The 20,395-nt window shown below is 38.0% G+C and overlaps 2 protein-coding genes across 2 annotated transcripts; both read right to left on the bottom strand.

Annotated features, from left to right (window-relative positions):
* Nucleotides 562–1,440, bottom strand: LOC109824837. The gene has a single exon (XM_020391485.1). It carries the CDS (start codon nt 1,221–1,223, stop codon nt 762–764), a length of 462 nt encoding a protein of 153 aa, XP_020247074.1. The 5' UTR covers nt 1,224–1,440; the 3' UTR covers nt 562–761.
* LOC109823942 (dihydrolipoyllysine-residue acetyltransferase component 5 of pyruvate dehydrogenase complex, chloroplastic) lies at nt 4,582–20,083 on the bottom strand. The gene is made up of 6 exons (XM_020390403.1): nt 19,893–20,083; nt 19,559–19,750; nt 19,406–19,493; nt 5,213–5,283; nt 5,019–5,102; nt 4,582–4,913 (listed from the first exon to the last, which is right to left on the bottom strand). The coding sequence occupies exons 1-6, from the start codon at nt 19,995–19,997 to the stop codon at nt 4,809–4,811; spliced, it is 645 nt and encodes a 214-aa protein (XP_020245992.1). The 5' UTR covers nt 19,998–20,083; the 3' UTR covers nt 4,582–4,808.

The raw sequence follows: 20,395 nt of genomic DNA, 5'->3' as shown, positions 1-20,395 counted from the left end.
AAAAAAACTTACAACTACTACTGCTAGTCTGAAAGCCTGAAAACAAAGCATCAGGTACTTACAACCACTTTGCGAAAACTCCCTGTTTTTAATTCTATATGACTATCTATCTGTCTTCCATGTGAATAGCCTGGATTTGGATATGGAATAGTCCAACATGTGAATACGTTATCTTCCATTTTTGGACATTAGTTTGTGCTAGCAACTGGTGCACAAATGCGTTCACATTTGAACATCTCTAACTAATTGCTGAACCTGGAAGCGCCATGAATGGAGGAGGGGGTTAATTCCACACAAAACCCGCGTAGTATCGTTCTTTCGAACCAACTATACCCCTGTAGTTAATTAGTTGTTAGATAGAACCCCCCGGGGTTAAAATTTTTTTAAACCCTTTTATCCCGAAATAGACTTTACTAATATCAACCTGGGGTGAAATCTGCAAAAAAAAAAATCATGTCGTTGGGTGAAATTTTGCATTTATCGCCCGGGTGAAAAGTTTGTGAGTCGATTTGAGGGGTCTATAAGTACAAAACAGTGATACCACTACGAGTCCATGTGCAAGTAACCCATAATGAGACTCTGAAGGGCCTTAATTTATAGAAGATGGCAAAAAAAAAAAAAAAGAAGAAGAAAGTTTACATTTCTTACAGAAAAGCATAGCAATCTACTATTTCATTTTGTATCTATATCCCATTTGTACATCCTCTGAATTGTTCAATATCGTGTATGGAATCAATCTCAATTGATCGAACTCACTCAAACTATATTTTGCAGACCGGTGCTCTTTTCCCCGAGCCATTCTTCTGTATCAAGAACAGCTTCTTCAGCACTTTGAGCATCACAACCAAGCTCGGTTTCCTTCGAGGAAGCAAGCTGCTGCTCCTCTTCGGCACGCCAAAGGCCTGACCGTAGCGAAATTCTGCAATCGACCCTGACTTCCCTTTAAAATTCTTCTTCCACTCGCAAGAAACCGGATAGAGGTCTTCGTTGAAATCCTCCCACAGCATATCCATCTTCTCCTCGTTGCTGACAAATTTATCGCATGCGCATGCGCGTGCACCTTCATCATCACTAAGCGCCGATAAGGAATCAGCGACCTTAGCAGCCTCCCTCGCCGATGAGAAGCTTCTTCGATACCAAAGAGGAGATGCTGCAAAGTGAGGAAATGGGAGCGCGCAATCATCCGGGTCTGTTTGGATTGTAGGAAAGCTGAAATCATCCATTTTTAACCACCCGAAGATTTTTTTATCAGAAACTGAACTGAAAATGGGAGATAATTCAGGTATTTATCATGGTGGTTGAGGGTATCTCATCTAACGCCGGATTGAATGGAGAGATGAGGAGAATTTTGTAGGGTCTTTTGGTGCTTTTCCTCGAGTCTATCTAATTCCCTTTCAAGCCTTGGTGCGTTTGGTTTTTTTGGAGGGGCCCAAGTTGATATAGATAGCCGTTGAGAATTTTCAATACAATGCACACTTGTTAATCATATGGAGACTTCAGTAGAGAGGAATTCCTTGTCAAAAGTGACAAAGGGTCTGGCTGCAAAATGATGGGATTCTGATAATTTATTGTGAAGGACAAGAGTGGTGGATTGTGGGTGCTTGTGCTTTTGCCGATCAAGAAAGCATAAACATGGGTTCTGGTTTTAAGGAGGAAAGGGGTGAAAGTGGATTGAGCAATTACTTTGTGCACCATTTTTTGTACAACTTGTGTTAAAAAGGGAAAAAAAAGGACTGAATGATCTCACTGGATAGTAGGTACATCAAGCGAATAAAATCTAGATCCATACGTTTTACGTCAGTACAAAGGTATATAATTTTTTGGTGTACCAACCATCCGATGAACCTTGAATCATTCGATATATATGTTTTACGTGGCAATATTTTTTGTTTTGTTTTATTTTATCTATATTGATGCATGGTTGCTAATGAGTGATTAGCTTGTGGGCATCATGAGGGTTCCAATGTTATTTCTTTTAAATCACACTCCAAATTTTGTAAGTATTTTCTTAGCCAGCACCCACCTAAAACCATTTACACTAGCAATTTGTCTGGGTGGCAAAGAAAGGGACTTTTGTCTGTGTTCTCATATTGGGTTGGTTCTAGAGATTAGTTGTAGTGGATTTATTGTATGCTGATGGACGGTAGGTTTCTCATGACAAGCCAAAGGCCTCACTATTTTTTTTTATTTTTTTTTTATTTTATTTTTTTTTTGAAATGAGTCATGCCGTTTACCTCTTTTTTTTAGATACTGGGTTTTATTTATTTATTTACTTATTATTTTTTTTTGATAAAAGATGCTGTTTACCTCCTCTTCTTTTTTTTCAGATACTGGATTGTTAGGCTGGGTACAATATATTTATAATGTGTACCTACTTTGATCAAGACACAAGAGGTCGACATCACACTGTTACATGAAAATCTTCTTAAGTGATCCGAAGGCTCTGTTCATCAATCTTTTTTTTTTTAATCTTTCGAATTTATTTTGAGATGTGCGCACATCAAGGCACACATTTCAAAGACAACCTTGATGTGTATTACTCATCGGCATGAGGGCATACTTTTGACTCATTACAAAAAAAGTGTCTAGCAAATCATTTGTATTAGAACCACCATATACTTTTTTCTCTTTTCTGCAATACCATGATTTTTTGCTCGGAGATTGGTAGTTACATTTTCCATATAATTGTAGGAAATGGAAACTAGTACTTGTATATTCTTGTGCTAAGTCAATGGAGTGTGTTGTAGTTGAACTTTCTTGTCTAAACCACCATAAGGAAAATGTAGTTGAAAGTCCTTTTTGTGGTAGCTTGTCTTTGGTAAAAACTTTGAGAAAAATGCATGCCAGCTGATTCTTTATTAGTGCTCTTTTAGTAGGTAAAACTTCTTATTTATTAGCTTTGCCCCTTTATCTTTAGCTTTCATTGTAAATCATCAATGTCATTATTATCATCCAAGAGGAGCCAATCTACCATCTGGCTTGACAGAGCGATGCTAGGTACTTGTGTTTTTCAATGTAGTGTTGGCTGGTATGTCGTTGATGTGGCACACATATAGACTAACTAATGACTGGAATGTTTATCACATTAATGTCACGCGAGCTTTTACTTATTCGTCATATTAAGAGCATGTTTGACAACTGAGGATTATAGTCTACTTAGATTACCCATAGTATTTGACAAATTTAGTGGAATATAATCTACTTCCAATAGGAGTGTTTTGCAAATAGATGAATCATAATCCACCATTGTTGTCAAAATGACAAAAAAAAAGGGCTTGTAATCCACCGGAAAGGGAATCCTTTTTGAATTTTATGAAACAATGAGGGGTATACATGTGTTTTACTTAGTCAAACCCTGTGGCTTAAAATCCACCAAAAGATAAACTAAGATATCCTAGCTTATCTTTTGATGGACTATAAGCCAAAATAAATCACTTGTCAATCGTCCCAAAGTAGCTTATTAGACCATTTGCCAAGCATTAAGTCGGAGAAAGTAAGCTTTTTTAGTGAAGAACTGGCGACTTTGACCCATGTTACTCTTCTTTTCTAATATAAAATAGTCAGCTCAGTCCAATGTCAACCAGAATAAAGCTAGCTGCAATCTAACTCAGTTGCAGTCAGCCCTTTTAAGCCAAGTTGCAATTGAACATGAGAAAATGACTTGTAGGTTGTTGCTTATACGCATTCTCATTGTTAGGAGTTGGAACAAATCCTCATGGTTCAGTATAAAAAATATAGAAAATGTTAAGAAGACTGAGATGCAAGTAATTTAAAGATGCATAATATGGTTTGGCCTTCCTGTTCATATACGATATTTTTTTCCACATTTTTTTAATGAAAAAGTTGGATAAATCCCATCATCTTCTTCAAGTTGATGCATGCGTTAAATTTGGCACATAACATAGAAGCTAAGAGATCGATTCTGACCTTTAATACACTGGACAAGCTGTATTCCTACAGGAAAAAAAATCAACTCACAAGTTCTAGTATCTCTAGAAATCAACTCACAGGTTCTAATATATCGAGAAGTTCCCCGAGATTGAATGAGTATATGTATTTGATTTGTGAAGATACAACTGACCTTTGAACCTGATGACCATCATCGATCTTTTGCAGAGTCTTTTCAACCCACTGAAATGTATAGATGAAACTGTTTCTGGAAATCAAGAGGTTAGCTGATATCATGATCCAAACTTAATTCAAATACAAAAATGACCCTCTCTATTCTACTTACTGTTAGTAGTATATCAACATATTGAAGTATGAATCCAAAAATGCTGCAAACAAACAAGAAACTGAACCTGAGACGAAACAATCTCTTTCTTGACGAGAGAGTACTGATTCATGGCAGCAAACCTGCAGCTTTCTGCGAACCACCACATTCTTGTTTTTGTTTTGCTACCAAACTCTGAAGATGAAAGCACGCCGACTTCATCCTTTTCAATACAAAGCCGATGGATCAAAAGCTACAAACTTTTCACGGCCTGTAATGTATCATAATCAAGAACTCCCGTTATCACCCTAGATTTTCTGATTATACCACCTTATCCTTGTACAAATGCAACTTCCAACTAGAGACCATGGAATTTCAAATCTTCTTGATAAAGTTTTATTGGAACAAATAAGTTCATGAAGCCTTACAAAAAGAGGGGGGAAACATTAACATTCCTCAAAACCCTACAAGTTGCTGCAAACAGGAGCAGCACACAGCACCTATTAACTCAATATTATAAAAAGCACACTAATTTAACTTTCTACGAAGAATGGGGGAAATGATAGTTCAATAATTATCAATCTCATGACAACAACTAGAATGTGAGATCTTTTGGATCCTCGATAATTTTGGCCAAGGTTTGCAGGAAAGCAGCGAGATCAGCACCATAGATGACACGATGATCGGCAGTTACGTTTACCTACAGGGATGCACATTCCACGTGTGAGACCTTGAAGCTAAACTCAAGACCTGAAGGATTTTTCTCTGAAGCCAATGAGTAAAGAAATTGAATCGAAAACTTTACCTGCATTTGATTTTTCATGCCAATCTTTCTATCCTTAGTAGCAACAACAGTAGGCTGTGATACGCCAACAGCCATGATAGCACCCTGCAGATCAATCAAACCTCCTTAGTCAGTGTGATAATTGGTTCATAAAGAATGTTTTAAGCACACACATAATAATTATAGAGATTAAATTGTTTAACGTTAACACTTACAGTTCCTGGCGGTAAAATTGCATCAAAACGGTCAACACCAAACATACCGAGGTTTGAAAGGGTGAAAGTACCTACAAAGANGTAAATCTGTTGACAGATTAGCAGTTAAGAATAGGTTATTTGAGAAAGAAAAACTCAAAAGGAGTTAATATAAAGAACAATTCCACCTAAAACATACATAACAAGTTGAATGGAGATCTCAGCCCTGAAACTGATTCTGTCTTCGAGCAAAATGGAGATAAAACCATTCACAACTGTTGCAAATACTTAACGGAATATGCATTAGGTGAGACATGGTAATACTTAATCATGTGATCTAAAGTAAAATCACGTATATAGAGAATGCAGGTTGCTCCCCTAAACAGTAACAAATCAGTCCTCATAAGACTCCAATCAGAGCACATTAGCAAAACTTCATTCAAACTTCTATAGAAAAATTTAAAAATGGAACCGGGAGCTTTCATCCATAGAACTTATTTTTAAAAGGAAAGCATGTGAAAGTAGATGTAGATGTATTGTTGCACAAACTTTTTAAGTTTTTAAGATGCTACAATGTCATCTTTGACTAATTGTCAACACTATCTTTTCGAATTGTAGACGATATTCACAGAACCAATTCATTGATCAAGCTTAGAGACAAAATTTAGGCATGAAAAGTGTGTATCATTAAATAGGATTTTACATTACATATCTACAAGACTACCCCTCAAATCTTGGTTATTCCCAAAGTTAATCCTTAAATTACTACTAGAATTTTAGCACGTGCAAACGCATGTGATAGGAAAAATACTTTTTGCACATTTTTAATTTTTTTAAATATAAAACAAATTCATCTTATTTATAGCGAGATTGTGCATATATAATGGATATTTTGAGGGTGACTTTAAGTTGATTCTTAAAGAGTAGACTTACATTTATCTTTCACTGTTTGATTTTGGTATCTTTCACAAATTTTCTTTATACGTTAACTAGATAAATTGCACGTGCATAATGCACGTGACCAAAAAAACTATAACCACATACTCTAACGAAAATTAGAACAGATCATTTTTAAAAATACATCATTTTATTAAAGCGATGGATATAGATCAACTTTAACACAATGTTATTTAGGTATAATATTTGGTTTATTTATTGGTTTTTATATCATTTATTTATTTAAGTAGCAAGTTGAATTGTTTTTACTAATATAGTTTTATATTTATATTTTCCTTTTCTATAACGTTTCAATTATCATTGATCTGGATGCAAGAAATTGCTCATGTTCTGTTTTATGTAACTCATCCACAATCGACCTCACCAGTATAATTATTATTTAATTTTACAATTCAAATGTTAGTATAATAAAAGTATTCTAGTGTTTTGGATTCATGAATTTGTTATTTTTTACTTTCTTCAATATTCAAGATGTTATTTATAGTTTGGTTGTAGATTTAAATTGTGTTGACTTGATTCTAAAAGTTTTTTATTGGGATTGTTAGAGAGAGCATTTAATGAGGGATGGATATGGACAAAGTGTTTATTCTTTTGAAATTACCAAATTGCCTTAAAAAACCAAGAATTTCTTCAAAAAATAAACTATGGTTGGAGGCATTCCTTCACTTTTAGCTACCCTCACTTTGCTCTTTATAAAGTAGAATAGATATAGTAGGAATCTTTTTTAATTTAAATATAATTACTTTTTTTAAACATCACTTTTCTCTTTGGGTCTTTTATAAACTACTAATAAAATATGATGGATGTGTATGGACAAAGTGTCTATTCTTTTGAAATTACCATATTGCCTTAAAAACCAAGAGTTTCCTCAAAAGATAAACTATGGTTGGAGGCATTCCTTAACTTTTAGCTACCCTCACTTTGCTCTTTATAAAGTAGTATAGATATAGTAGGACTGTTTCTTAATTTAAATATAATTACATTTTCTTAAAAAACATCTATTTCCTCTTTGGGTCTATATAAACTACTAACAAAATATGAAGGATGTGTATTCTTTAAAGAACAAATACCGTTTTTTATAAACTATGCGCACGTTCCAATATTATTTTCATGTAATTGAATTTGATCTAGAATGCTTTTCAAGAAAGAGAGGAAAAGGAAAGAAAAAAAAAAAGGGAAGTTGTAAAATTACAAATTTACCCTTAAAATGACAATAGCAATGAGGAAATACCGTCCATTCATACCTTTTTTGATTGCCCTGACTTGGGCTTTTAATATATAGTGTAGATTTACTGATTCACCTCCTACACTATATGCATTTTTAGCTACTTCTCAAGATAACTATTCTAAGGTTTCTAACAGTGAAAAACTGAAAACAATACTGCACAATCTCCATCTTCCTCGTCCAACCAAAATCTATGAATATAAACCAGCTAAATTACCAAATTGACATTTTTAGTAATACGCACTTTCCGATTTGGTATTTTTAGTTTCTCCGGCAACATTAAAGTATTAATACCAAATTTTTGCCTCAAGAATAATACCAAATCGCAAAGTATACTACTAAAAATACCAATTTGGTAATGTAATCTATATAAACCCCATAAAAAGTTCCCTTCTTCCTCCAGAAAAGATCAAAAAAGTTTCACACTTCTCTATCAAATTTGAACAAGATCCAATCTCATATTAGATTGGATCCGGGAGAGATAAGGAAAGGGAGGTGTTCTCTCAGATGTAGAAAAAAATTGGATATGGAATCGATTTGAGGGTTGTAAGTGTCGGAATGTCCGGCGTGTATATTTTATAAAAAAAAATTCAAAGTAGTGCTAGTATCCATCAGTGGAGAAATAATATTTGGATAGGCTAATCTCTTCTTGACCAAGCCGTATCACCAATCTCAATGAGAGTAGAGCAATCCCTAAATATTTACTCCTTAGATACATATTAGTATCATTTTGTTTGTAAAAAGAATTGTGAGGTGCATGCTTCCAGAAATTTATTTATTTCTGTTAATTACTCTTATTAAAAAAAACCTGATTAGTAGAAAGCAAAGAATTAAATAGACATTAGAAATCAAATGCAGAGAGATTTTGATTTTATTATCTTTCTAATGTATTAATAAAATTTAAGAGAAAGAAGATGAGATCTTAGGTCTCCAAACAATGTTCTGGAGCCCTTCTCCTTTTCAAAACGAAAAATATAGAGGACCTTAGCGCTGTCGTTTCAAACTCCAAGTCTTTCTTTCTTTTCAATCTCTCCGTCTTTTCTCTATCTTTTCTATCGTTATTTTGTTACCGTCTCTCCACCCTTTTTCTGACGAAAGAAATGTCTATTTATAGGAAAGGTCAGGGGAAGTTATTGCCCGGTGTTGAAAAATGATTGGGGGAGTTATGATAACTTCTTTATCGAAACTTCCTTATCAAGATTGTTGCGTTCGTTTATCATAATAAATATTTTCTTTGCTTTTCACTTCTCATGTGTCTATCCGCTTATCTTTTGTGTTTATTAAAATAACTGTTATGTGGAGTGTAGGCGTTAAAAAATGCTGAAAGATATCCAAACACAGCTCAAAAGGAAGTCATCCAAAAATCAAAGAAAAAAGACAAGTATGGACTGTCTCGCATGCGAGACAGTCTTTGCTGTCTCGCACGGCGAGACAGTCTTTGCTGTCTCGCCCACGCGAGACAGACTTTACTGTCTCGCCCACGCGAGACAGCTTTTACTGTCTCGCCCACGCGAGACAACATTTACTGTCTCGCACGCGAGACAGCCTTAAGAATGTCAAAACTGCTTGGAAAACTGCCGACACGTGGGCACCAACTGTTCAGGAACGTGGGAAACGTCGTGGGCGAGAATCACGTTGACAACTACCAAAATAACGGAGTTTTAAAACGTGAGAAAGCAGTTACAGCAAGAAACTGTCAAGAATATTCGTTTTCCGAGACAGTATTTACTGTCTTTCTGGGCGAGACAGCAAATTTACTGTCTTTTTGAGCACTTCAGAGCATTCCAGAGCAGAGAGAGAGCAGAGTTCTTGAGTTTCTGGCAACTCCTTGATATTCAGGCTTTGACTTGATTTCAAGAAGAACGACTATCTTACCTTGATAAGATATCGTTTCAAGTTCTCACTTCGATAAACGAAGTCAGAATCATAAACCCCTCATGATTCGATCAGAATCTGTGATTTGGTGGTCCACGGGCTAACGCACCCCCGGCACAGGCAAAGATCCCACGCAAGCAGTGATCCAAACAACGATCCTGCGTTTGTTTCCCAAGAGTTGTAATTTTTATTTTGTTGTGTAAAAGAAGTCTTATAAAAATGCTATTTCTTTTGAATTTATTGTAATCGACTGAAGATATAATGAATTCCATGACAAAACCAACTTTTGACGCAAACAAGCTGGCGACCACAGTGGGAGCCAACAGTTTCGCTGCCGAGACCGTCGTGTCGCAGCCGATCAAGATTCCAGTTGAATCCATGGTCGAATACGAATTCGACCAAACCAAATTTGAGGAATATCTCTCATCATCCTCTTCAAGATCTTCATTGTCTCGCAAGTACAAGAGGATCTCAGAATTGAGGAAGACCTACATGCCAAAGAAGGCACAAAATGAAGACTCTCTCCGGATTGTTGCTAAGGATTTTACTCGCAACACCTCTGCTCACAATGACTCTTATCTAGTTAAAGAGTCATCGAATCAAAGCCCACCGGTACTGACGAAAAGGGCTCGTCAGAGACAGCGTCAGCGCCGTGCTCGCCAAATAGCTAAGGCATTTGAACAAACCGACGGAGTTCGTTATTATGCGGACTTAGAGTCGAGGAAACAACAAGTGGTTTGTTCAACGCAACGACAAACTACTCACGTTTCTGCACAATTCACGACGGAGGAATGGACACTCGTCAAAAGGGCTCGTTCGACCCTCAAAGAACGTATACAAAAGCGTCGTGCAAACGCAGCTCATGCTCGTGCTCTCTTACAACAAAGACGAGAAAGAAACAAAGAAACGGTGGTAAAAAAACCACCAAAACTCTACAAAGTTTGGATTCCAAAATATGGAGTTGTGCAAAATCAGCATTCGGAGCCCGTTAAGATTCCATGCCCACAAGGGGGTGGTTCTAAACGTGTGACTCCCGACATAACATTGGATCGTTCAAAGACAAAAATAAATTGTCCTGAGAATGCCAACAAGGTTTTACAATCCCAGAAGAAGACACATTCACCAAATGATACCGTCATACCTGGGAGATCATGCCAACAGACGATACGATTTTTTGGTAATCATACCGATGAATCGTATTATCAAGTTGGAGTGGTGAATAATTTTCGAAAGAGAGTTATTCGAGAAATAAACTCTCGTTGTTCCTGTGCGCGACTCGTTAAAATAGCATTATCAGGATGTGACTGTTTCAACCGAGAAGCCATCCCACGAAGAGTCTCTGTATTGTCGAAGCCTAAGCCGAGACATTTCCGCGAGAGAAAATCAGCTGCCCAAGATAATGAATTCCCTGAAGTCACCATCAACGTGGCTGATAAAAGAAAATCTAAGCGGCATTCAAGTGACTCAAATCCTGACTTTTCCCCGAGAGGAAAAGTCAATCCAAGAATTGCTCAAAGGATGTCTCGACTCCAATTAGGAGCTATCAGACGCAGAGACTACAAGAGAATGCAAGAAGGAATGTCCTCGGAGGATGAATTCTCGGACACTTATTCTGCAATCGCTTCTGATGATACAATGTCTAGCATGGGACAAACCAGAGAAGTACTCACGATCACCTCTGATCAATTCGCTCAAATACTTCAAGAAGCTCTAGCCAAACAACGTGAAGAAATTAGAGCTGAAGTGAAGACAGAAATGGAGTTAGCTATCCAACAAATGAGAGAATTGCTAGCTCAACGACCTCAACCCCATGAGTCCAGTCAGAAAGTTGAATCCAGCCGTCACATTCAGAATGTTACAAATGACAGTGATCCAGAAGTGGATGAAGTCATTATGGCTGATACACCTCCCAATAGCAATAACGCTAGGGGTGGTTTAACGGATCCTCCCAATAACGATATTAGGGGTGGTTCAATAGCACTTCTCACAGGGGGTGGTCTAACTCATTCTCCTCAACGTCATTCGAATGAAGACATAGACGATGACAGGAAAATAAAAGAGCTTGAAAACAAAGTCAACGCTTTGATGACGGCTCAAGAAGTGAAGAGGACGGGTATTCCTTCGCCGATTCAGCACTTGATTTATTTCAAGTCTCATTTGGGCATGATCTCTGAAAACGAGGCTTTAATGGTTCGGTCATTCGTTGACACCCTTCGTAGGCCAGCCTTCGATTGGTACCGACGGCTCAAGCCAGGAAGCATCAATTGCTGGGATGACATGGAAAGTTTGTTCCTCAGCAATTTCTTCGATGATGACACCGAAGTGTCAATCGGAACCCTTTTGGATGAGAAGCAAAAAGACGGAGAGTCAGTTGACAATTTTGTCAAACGTTTCCGTAACAAAGCAATGAATTGCAGAGATCCTATTACAGAGGAGTTCATCCTGCAAACATGTCACAATAACCTCTCCATCGATGTCCTGGAAGCTCTGGGGGTCGTGCCATCCACAACTTGGAAGGAGTTAAAATCTAGGGGTGAACAAGCTGAGCACTTTCTTAAAAGAAAGAAAGCTAAGAGAGACCAACCAATGACATCTGCAATCGTTGAGAATGCGACTCTCGATCCGAGGTTTCAAAAGGAATATTCTTTCGAAGATGATGAAGCTCCAGCCATATTGGAATACCTCCTCGCTAATGACAAAATCGAGCTACCACCTATTAAAGATCAGGATGGAGCTAAGAGTATTACGGATCCAAACTATTGTGCGTACCACAGAAGGGTCCTTCATCCCACCGAGATTTGCTTTGGACTAAAAAACAAGATCCAAGCTCTAATTGACTCCGGCGTCATAACGACGAAAGAAGTCGAGTAAAGACGACCATACTACTCCATTGGGTACACGAGTATAAACTGTTTTCCTTGACTCCGATAAGTATACGAGTATAAACTGCTTCTCCATCTAACTCCATTGGGTACACGAGTATAAACTGTTTTCCCTGACTCCGATAAGTATACGAGTATAAACTGCTTCTCCATCTAACTCCAGTGGGTGCACGAGTATAAACTGTTTCCCCACACTCCAAAGAGCATATGAGTATAAACTGCTTCTCGATTATCCAACTGAGTACAATGTTAAACCCGGTTTCGTAAAAAAAGCTGGGGGTGGATGATTTATATAACGGGAAGTTCCTGGAGAATCTTATATTCTTAAGGATAACCCGAACATGCGACTGAGGATAACGTACTCCTCGTTACACCCAGTTTTGCAAAGAAAGCTGGGGTGGATAATTCATATAACGGGAAGTTCCCGGAAGAATGTTAAATGTAATATTCTTAGGGATAACCCCGATCATTATGAACAAAGTGATAAACACTAAACTCCTACTATGGCTTCTGAATACTCTTTTGCTGAGATAAGATTCGATCACCTCTTTAGATCAATCTTCCCTCACAAAATTCCCATTTTGGTCAAACCTTTAAACAGTTAGGACCAAATCCAAAACCCCCTTCTCGGTTCGTTCCATGAACGAGAGGTCCACAAATTGAGCGATCAAACCTTCCTACAGTTAGGATCGTCTCAAAAACTACCACTTGGTCAAACCTTTAAACAGTTAGGACCAAAGCCAAAATCCCCTCTCGATTCGTTCAATGAGCGAGAGATCCACAAATTGAACGATCAAATCTTTAAACAGTTAGGAACGTCTCAAAACCCCCACTTGGTCAAACCTTTAAACAGTTAGGACCAAAGCCAAAATCCCCTCTCGATTCGTTCCATGAACGAGAGGCCCACAAAATGAACGATCAAACCTTTAAACAGTTAGGATCGTCTCAAATTCCCATCTTGGTCAAACCTTTAAACAGTTAGGACCAAAACCAAAATCCCCTCTCGATTCCTTCTATGAACGAGAGGTCCACAAATTGAACGATCAAACCTTTAAACAGTTAGGATCGTCTCAAAACTTCCATTTGGTCAAACCTTACTACAGTTAGGACCACAACTAAAATCTCTTCTCGATTCATTCCATGAACGAGAGGTCCATTTTCATTTGAATAATCAAACCTTATGACAGTTAGGATTATTCAAACCAGTCCAGATCCTTTAAGTGGAAACCCCACTTTGAGTTTCTTTTGCACCAGGAGATAGAATATAAAATTCTTCCTCTCCATCATCGGGTTCATCTCTACCAACAAACAAGAGACCAGGAGATAGGATATAAAATTCTTCCTCTTCAATTTCGGGTTTATCTCTACCAACAAACAAGAGACCAGGAGATAGGATATAAAATTCTTCCTCTCCAATTTCGGGTTTATCTCTACCAACAAAAAAAAGACCAAGAGGTAGAATATAAAATTCTTCCTCTCAATCATCGAGTTCATCTCTACCAACAAAAAAGAGACCATAATACTCCAATAGGTACACGAGTCTAAACTGTTTCCCTACCCTCAACAGGAAGTTTCTGGAGAATATCACTCAAAATATTCTTAAGAATAACCTGGCTACGAGGTTAAACTGTTTCCCGAGAACTCCAAAAATACATGAGTATAAACTGTGTTCCTATGAAGACTGATACAGTGATTAACAATGCGGTATCAATTTGATGACAAAAGCTGAATTCACAAATGCAAATTCCAGCTTCAATTCAAAATCTCGACAACGGTCAAGCGATGAACGCCATGCCGAAAGAATCTTAGCTATTCTACAAAGCACTGAATAAACTGAGAGACAAAGAGATCAAGTGTTGAAGCCATCTACAGGTTATTCTATACGATCTACCCAACCAAGCATTGGAAGGATTATAAGTAAGACCTATCTTATCCAAAGCATCCCAGAACTCCTCTATAAAAGATTGAGTCTGGAATACTTTGGAGGGGGTATCTGTAGGCGTTAAAAATACTGAAAGATATCCAAACACAGCTCAAAAGGAAGTCATCCAAAATGTCAAAAAGAACACAAGTATAGACTGTCTCGCACGCGAGACAGTTTACTGTCTCGCCCACGCGAGACAGCTTTTACTGTCTCGCCCACGCGAGACAGCATTTACTGTCTCGCACGCGAGACAGCCTTAAGAAGGTCAAAACTGCTTGGAAAACTGCCGACACGTGGGCACCAACTGTTCAGGAACGTGGGAAACGTCATGGGCGAGAATCACGTTGACAACTATCAAAATAACGGAGTTTTAAAACGTGGGAAAGCAGTTACAGTAAGAAACTGTCAAGAATATTCGTTTTCCGAGACAGTATTTACTATCTCTCTGGGCGAGACAGCAAATTTACTGTCTCGCTGGGCGAGACAGCAAACACTGTCTCGGCCAGCGAGACAGTAAACACTGTCAGCCGAGATAGCAAATGCTGTCTCGCGATCTCATTTTTTCTCTAACTGTTCTAGGGATTATAAATACCCCCCGAAGGCCATTTTTGATGGGGGCTGATCATTTTGAGCACTTCAGAGCAGAGAGGGCAGAGTACTCGAGCTTCGGCAACTCCTTGATATTCAGGCTTTGACTTGATTTCAAGAAGAACGACTATCTTACCTTGATAAGATATCGTTTCAAGTTCTCACTTCGATAAACGAAGTCAGAATCATAAACCCCTCACGATTCAATCAGAATCTGTGATTTGGTGGTCCACGGGCTAATGCACCCCCGGCACAGGCAAAGATCCCACGCAAGCAGCGATCCAAACAACGATCCTGCGTTTGTTTCTCAAGAGTTGTAATTTTCATTTTGTTGTGTAAAAGAAGTCTTATAAAAAGACTATCTCTTTTTTGAATTTATTGTAATCGACCGAAGATATAATGAATTCCACGACAAAACCAACTTTTGACGAAAACATGGAGCCCATATGTCTTCAAGCTGAAATTAGGTTTGTATGAGGATGAGTATCCTTGAGTTAGATTTTTCATTGCTAAGGCTTATGATCACATGACACTACCAACATATTGAAGTTGATATGCACCCTCCAGTTTGAGAATTTGATTGTGAAGGGATGAAACATGTGTTTTTTGTGTTGGATTAACAGAGGGTTCATGTACTCTTAAATTTACATGAGGTGTTGTCATCCTCAACTTGATTTTCATTTATACGAGGTATTATCCCTCAAATTGATTTTGATTTATATGAGGTACTATCCCTCACATTAAGTTTCATTAATAAGGTTTGTTCAGCTCATCAAATTTGACTACAAGGGGAAGACGTGCATCTCTGAATTAATTAATATGGAGGGCTTACCTTCATTGGTTTAGACTTATATGAAGTATTATTCCTCATATTGGTTTTATTGACAAGGCTTGTTGAGCTCATCAACTTTGACAACTACAAGAGGAAGATGTACCTCTAAATTAATTAATACGAAGGGCCTACCTTCATTGGTTTAGATTTATATCAAGGTTGCTGATAGCGGATCGCGGCGCGTCGCGGTGAGGTACCGCTAAGGCTATTGCGCGCTATTGCGGCGAAATAGCGGCAAATAGCGCATGGTCAAATAGCGGTCAAATATAAATATATTTAAATATTCTAAATAATAAGAAAAATCATATAAAAAATCTACAAATGCATACTTGATGCCTAAACATGAAATAGATGTGTAATAATTACATAATATTAACAAAGTACTATAATTATAAAGATTAAAGAATGAAAAAACGTACTTGTTTATCAAAAAGACCGTTTTTTGTTCCATTTTTTCAACTTTCAAGTCTAATATAAAAGTGCTCAACAATAAAAAACATTGATTAGTAACATCATCATTTTATTAACTACTAGAAATTTGACCTAAAAAGTAAAATATCCAAGTATAAATAAATGACTAAATGAGCAAAGCAAGATAATATCATATGATATATAATAACTCAATTATATGTTTGAATTTTGAAAATAACTCAACCCAACCTAATTTGTTTTTATTATGCGTGATTGCTCAACGCAACAATTAGCTCATCCCACTAAAAATACTCATGTTATTGTGAATGTTTATCTTCATCATAACCTTATATAGAATTTAGATTTCACAGAAGGGTAAAACACATATTTTCCTTTTTAAACTAGACACATCTCACTCCAGCAAAAATTTTGAAAAGAAAAAAGTTAAAAAGAAAAAATTAAACAGAAAAGAAGACCCGTCCTGCTCCTGCTAAATTTTAATCATCACAAGATATTATCTAGTCCAGTACAATCTCTCCATGTACGTCCCACGTTCCCATCTCCCCATAAAACTTTTCACACAGGCTCAATCATCATCGTCCATTCTATCCATGGGTATATCCGACGGTTAATATTTCAACAATAATCTCAGTGCTTCCTCACCGCTGCCCTTTTCCCAAAATTCAGCCCCGGTTCCTCCTTTCAGAAATGTTCGTCCTACCCAAACTCAGTCATTTATTTTTTTTCGCTTCCCAACAGAGACGATGCCGACGAAGCTGCTGTTGGCTTGACCGGAGACTGGAGAGACAGTGAACGAGAGATGACTTGACCGGAGGAAGTGAGAGAGAGAAAAGTGAGTCGTCGTTGTTGGTGCGGAATCGGCGCTGGAAGTCATCGCCGGCGGCGATGTTGACGGCGCTGGAAATCGTCGAGAGAGGCAGAGCTGTCGGGAGTCGGGAGAGACCAGAGAGGCGGCTAGGGCAAAGGTTAGAGGGTTTTATTGTAATGGGTGCGGGTTGGGTTCGGGTCGGGTTTGAGGAGACGTTTATTAAAACCCGTAGCGGAATTTACCGCTTTTTCCCCGCTTTTTAGCGCTACAACGCGCAATTAGCCGCGATTCGAGCAAATAGCTGTTTTTCTCCGCCTAACCCACCCGCAAACCCCTTAAGCAGGGCGGCAAAGGCCCGCGACCGCTAATGGCGACGCTATAGCGCCGCTATCCACCGTTTTTTACAACATTGATTTATATGAGGCACTATCTCTCACATTAGTTTTGATTTTTATGAGGTACTATCATTCTCACAATAAGTTTTATTTATAGGGCTTGTTGATACATAAAAAAAAATTGTGCGTCTACAAGGGTAGTATGCAGAGCCAAGGATAGAGGATGTTGCCAAAGTGACTGATATGAAGGGAGAGAAACGTTTATACGACGCATATGAAGAGAACTTAAATTACATGTGTTTAGTTAAGGTGATAGTTCAGTCATATCTAAAAAAAATTATCATTTTAATAGAAAGTGAAGAATATTCTATAATAATTATCACAACAACAACAGAGAAGGATAAATTAATGCATGCATATGATTCATAGAGTAGTTCAGAGAGTAGGTTGGCAAAATAACAAGCAGTGTTTTCAAAGGCGCTCTCGGGCGCTCGCCTCGGGCGTAAGGCGTTGCGGCGCGGTGGCATCGCGCCCTGCATAAGATGTGGGGGCGCTACGCTTACACCAAGCGCGCGCCCCAGAGCGCCCCATAGCGCTTAGCGCCTTGGGCCGGTCGATCGCCTCAGGCTTCAGCAGCGATTAAGTATAGTTAAATTAGTAAAAACGAGCTATCGGATACAAACCTGACTCCAGCTTACACCCAAAACAATTCTAACTTAACCCACAACAAAGAATTAAGGCTTCATTTACTTCATTCTCTCTCCCTTTCTCTTCGTGTTCGGTGTTCTCCTTGCGCCGGCGTGCAGAAAATGGCGAGTAGCCGACAGTGAGCAGAAAACGGCGAGCAGTGATCGAAAATTAGAACTGATGTATTTTCTTCCTCTCTTTCTTTCATTTGCTTTTGTTTGCCTTTTTTTTCCTTCTCGGATTGGTTTTTTCCTTTTTCACTTTTTTATATTGAGTTTGATCTGACACAACCTCAGTTCTCTATGCTTGTTGCTACTCCCGTTCCTTTTTTTTCCTTCTTCTCACGTGAACTATTGACTATTAAGATGCTATTGGGTGTTTAACTATAAAGCAATGTTTTTGAATGTTTGACTGTTAATGATTTGAGGTAGTAAGCCAGTAAACTGATTTTTAATTAATAATAGGCAATTATTAAAGTTTGGTTTGTGGACTATTTTGAATTAATAATAGGCTAATGATTAAAGTTTGTTCAGATTTTGTGTTGAGTCGGTTGCCTAAAGAGGAGGATATTCCCTTTGAAAGGGATGATGATGATGTTAATGAGGATGACTAGAGTCATTACGCTATTATTTTGCTACTTATTTGCTTTGTTTTATTAGATTGCTTGCTTTGCTTTGATGTTAGTGAACTCCTTAAGTGTTCTAGCTGCTTAGTTGCTTTGTTTTGATGGATAACTTGATTTTCTTCAATGATTAAAGCTTTATCTTGTGATTTGGTAGTATATTTTTTATTTATCTTGGACCTTGATAATTTCTATGTGAAATTTCACAAATATTTTTTGTTCATTCATCTTGTATATCTTTAAAATTTGTGGTCTGGAGTGCGCCTCGCTTCGCTCGGGCACGCGCATCGCCTTGCGCCTTGTGCATGTGCGTGTAAACAGACTTTGCGCCCCGCATTGCGCCTCGCGCATTGAAAACACTGATAACAAGGTTTCGAGGGTGCGAATCATCATAATTTTAAGAGGTAAATATGAAAAAAATTCCTATCATATACCTTTTTCTTACATTTATTTTCTATCATCAAGGTCTAAATTTTCCCCCTCATCTTTCCTAAAAAAATACTAAAAACTAAGTTATCCAAAACAATGCTCTGGTTTATCTAACAAAGGAAGCAATCTGAGAACAAAAACTAAAAAGCAAGGAAAAAGAGACTGCATAAGGAGAATGGAAAGTCATAAGTCGAGGAATGCTCACATCCAACATAATAAGACTATTTCCCCAGTCAGGGGAGAGGTTAGCTAATATTCACCTAGCCGACCTTAAAAGTTTGGAATAAAGTTTTGATGCTATTGTTAGATAATAATAATATTCACACTATTTCTTTCCTTTTAAAGGAAAACATAATACAGATGTGTTTAGCTACACAGACAAGTGTAGCTACTATAAGGAGGAAAATAAAACAGTAGTCCTGGAATGAAAGCTGCTAAATGACGCTAATAGATAAGGGATAACATTCATCCGAAAGCTTGGTAACCATAGGAGAATTACAAGAAAGCAAGTTCACAGTTCAGTCAATATCCGAAATAAACAAAACCTAAGTATTGATATGGCTGCCCTTATGCATGAAGTTCCCAATTCACAACATTGAAAAGGAAGGTGGAACATACCCGTGTTGTATTCTTGAGGTTGCAACTGCTTTGCTCTAGCCTTATCAACCAATTCCTTCCATTTCCTCGACAATGAATAGATATCAACCTACACAAATAAGACACTTAAGAAACATGAAGTTCAACTTCCACATGAAACAACAACAAACTGACCTTATCGGCATCCTGGAGAACTGGGGTAATCAACCCTCCATCTATTGCCACAGCAACAGCAATGTTAATGCTACTATTATAAGTAAAGCTCTTCCCATCTCTACAGCTTGAATTCACAATGGGGTGCTTCGCCAGAGCCATAGCAGTTGCCTTCGCCAGCAATGCAGTCATCGTCACCCCCTTCGACTTAATCTAATCATACAAATTTCCAACAATCGAAATGTACTACACGATCAGACAAAGTAGATAAAACTTATCGAAGAAAAAAAACCACCTTTTTGTAGAAATAACAAAGTGCACGTCTTTATCAATCAAAAACCTCAAAAAATCTCACCTTTTTGTAAAGCTCATCAAGCGCATCAGTAGTAATAGTATACCCAACCCTAAACGTCGGAACCGAGAGGCTCTCCACCATGTTCTTGCTCACAGCTCCCTGCATTGTCGTAAACGGCACCACACTCCCCAGTTGAACCGCCGGAGAGCTCACTACAGGGTTTGAACCCGTAGTCGCGTAGTCCAGAGCCGGAGCAGAGCAGCTATGTTTCCACCGCCGCATTCCACATCCTTGGCCCCCACCAAAATTGGCCAAATCCGGCCCGTTCTTTCCTTTTTTTTTTTTGTTTTTGTTTATTTGGTCTTTTTCTTTTTTTATTTTTTTTCGGGTTTTTTTTTTTTTGTCTTTTTTTCTGTGTTTTTTTTTTTTGTGTTTGTGTCTTTTGGGGTTTATTTTGTTTTTTTTTCCTTTTCTTTTATTGCGCGCGTCTCATCACCGCTTACTTTCGATGTACCCCACGCAGAGCGATGCCGGCGCAGCAGCTTATACGCAACTCTCTTCTT

Source organism: Asparagus officinalis, chromosome 9, assembly GCF_001876935.1.
Source record: "Asparagus officinalis chromosome 9, Aspof.V1, whole genome shotgun sequence".
Classification (NCBI taxonomy): domain Eukaryota; kingdom Viridiplantae; phylum Streptophyta; class Magnoliopsida; order Asparagales; family Asparagaceae; genus Asparagus; species Asparagus officinalis.
The sequence above is the reverse complement of the archived record's forward strand: the minus strand, read 5'-3'. Positions and strand labels throughout refer to the sequence as shown.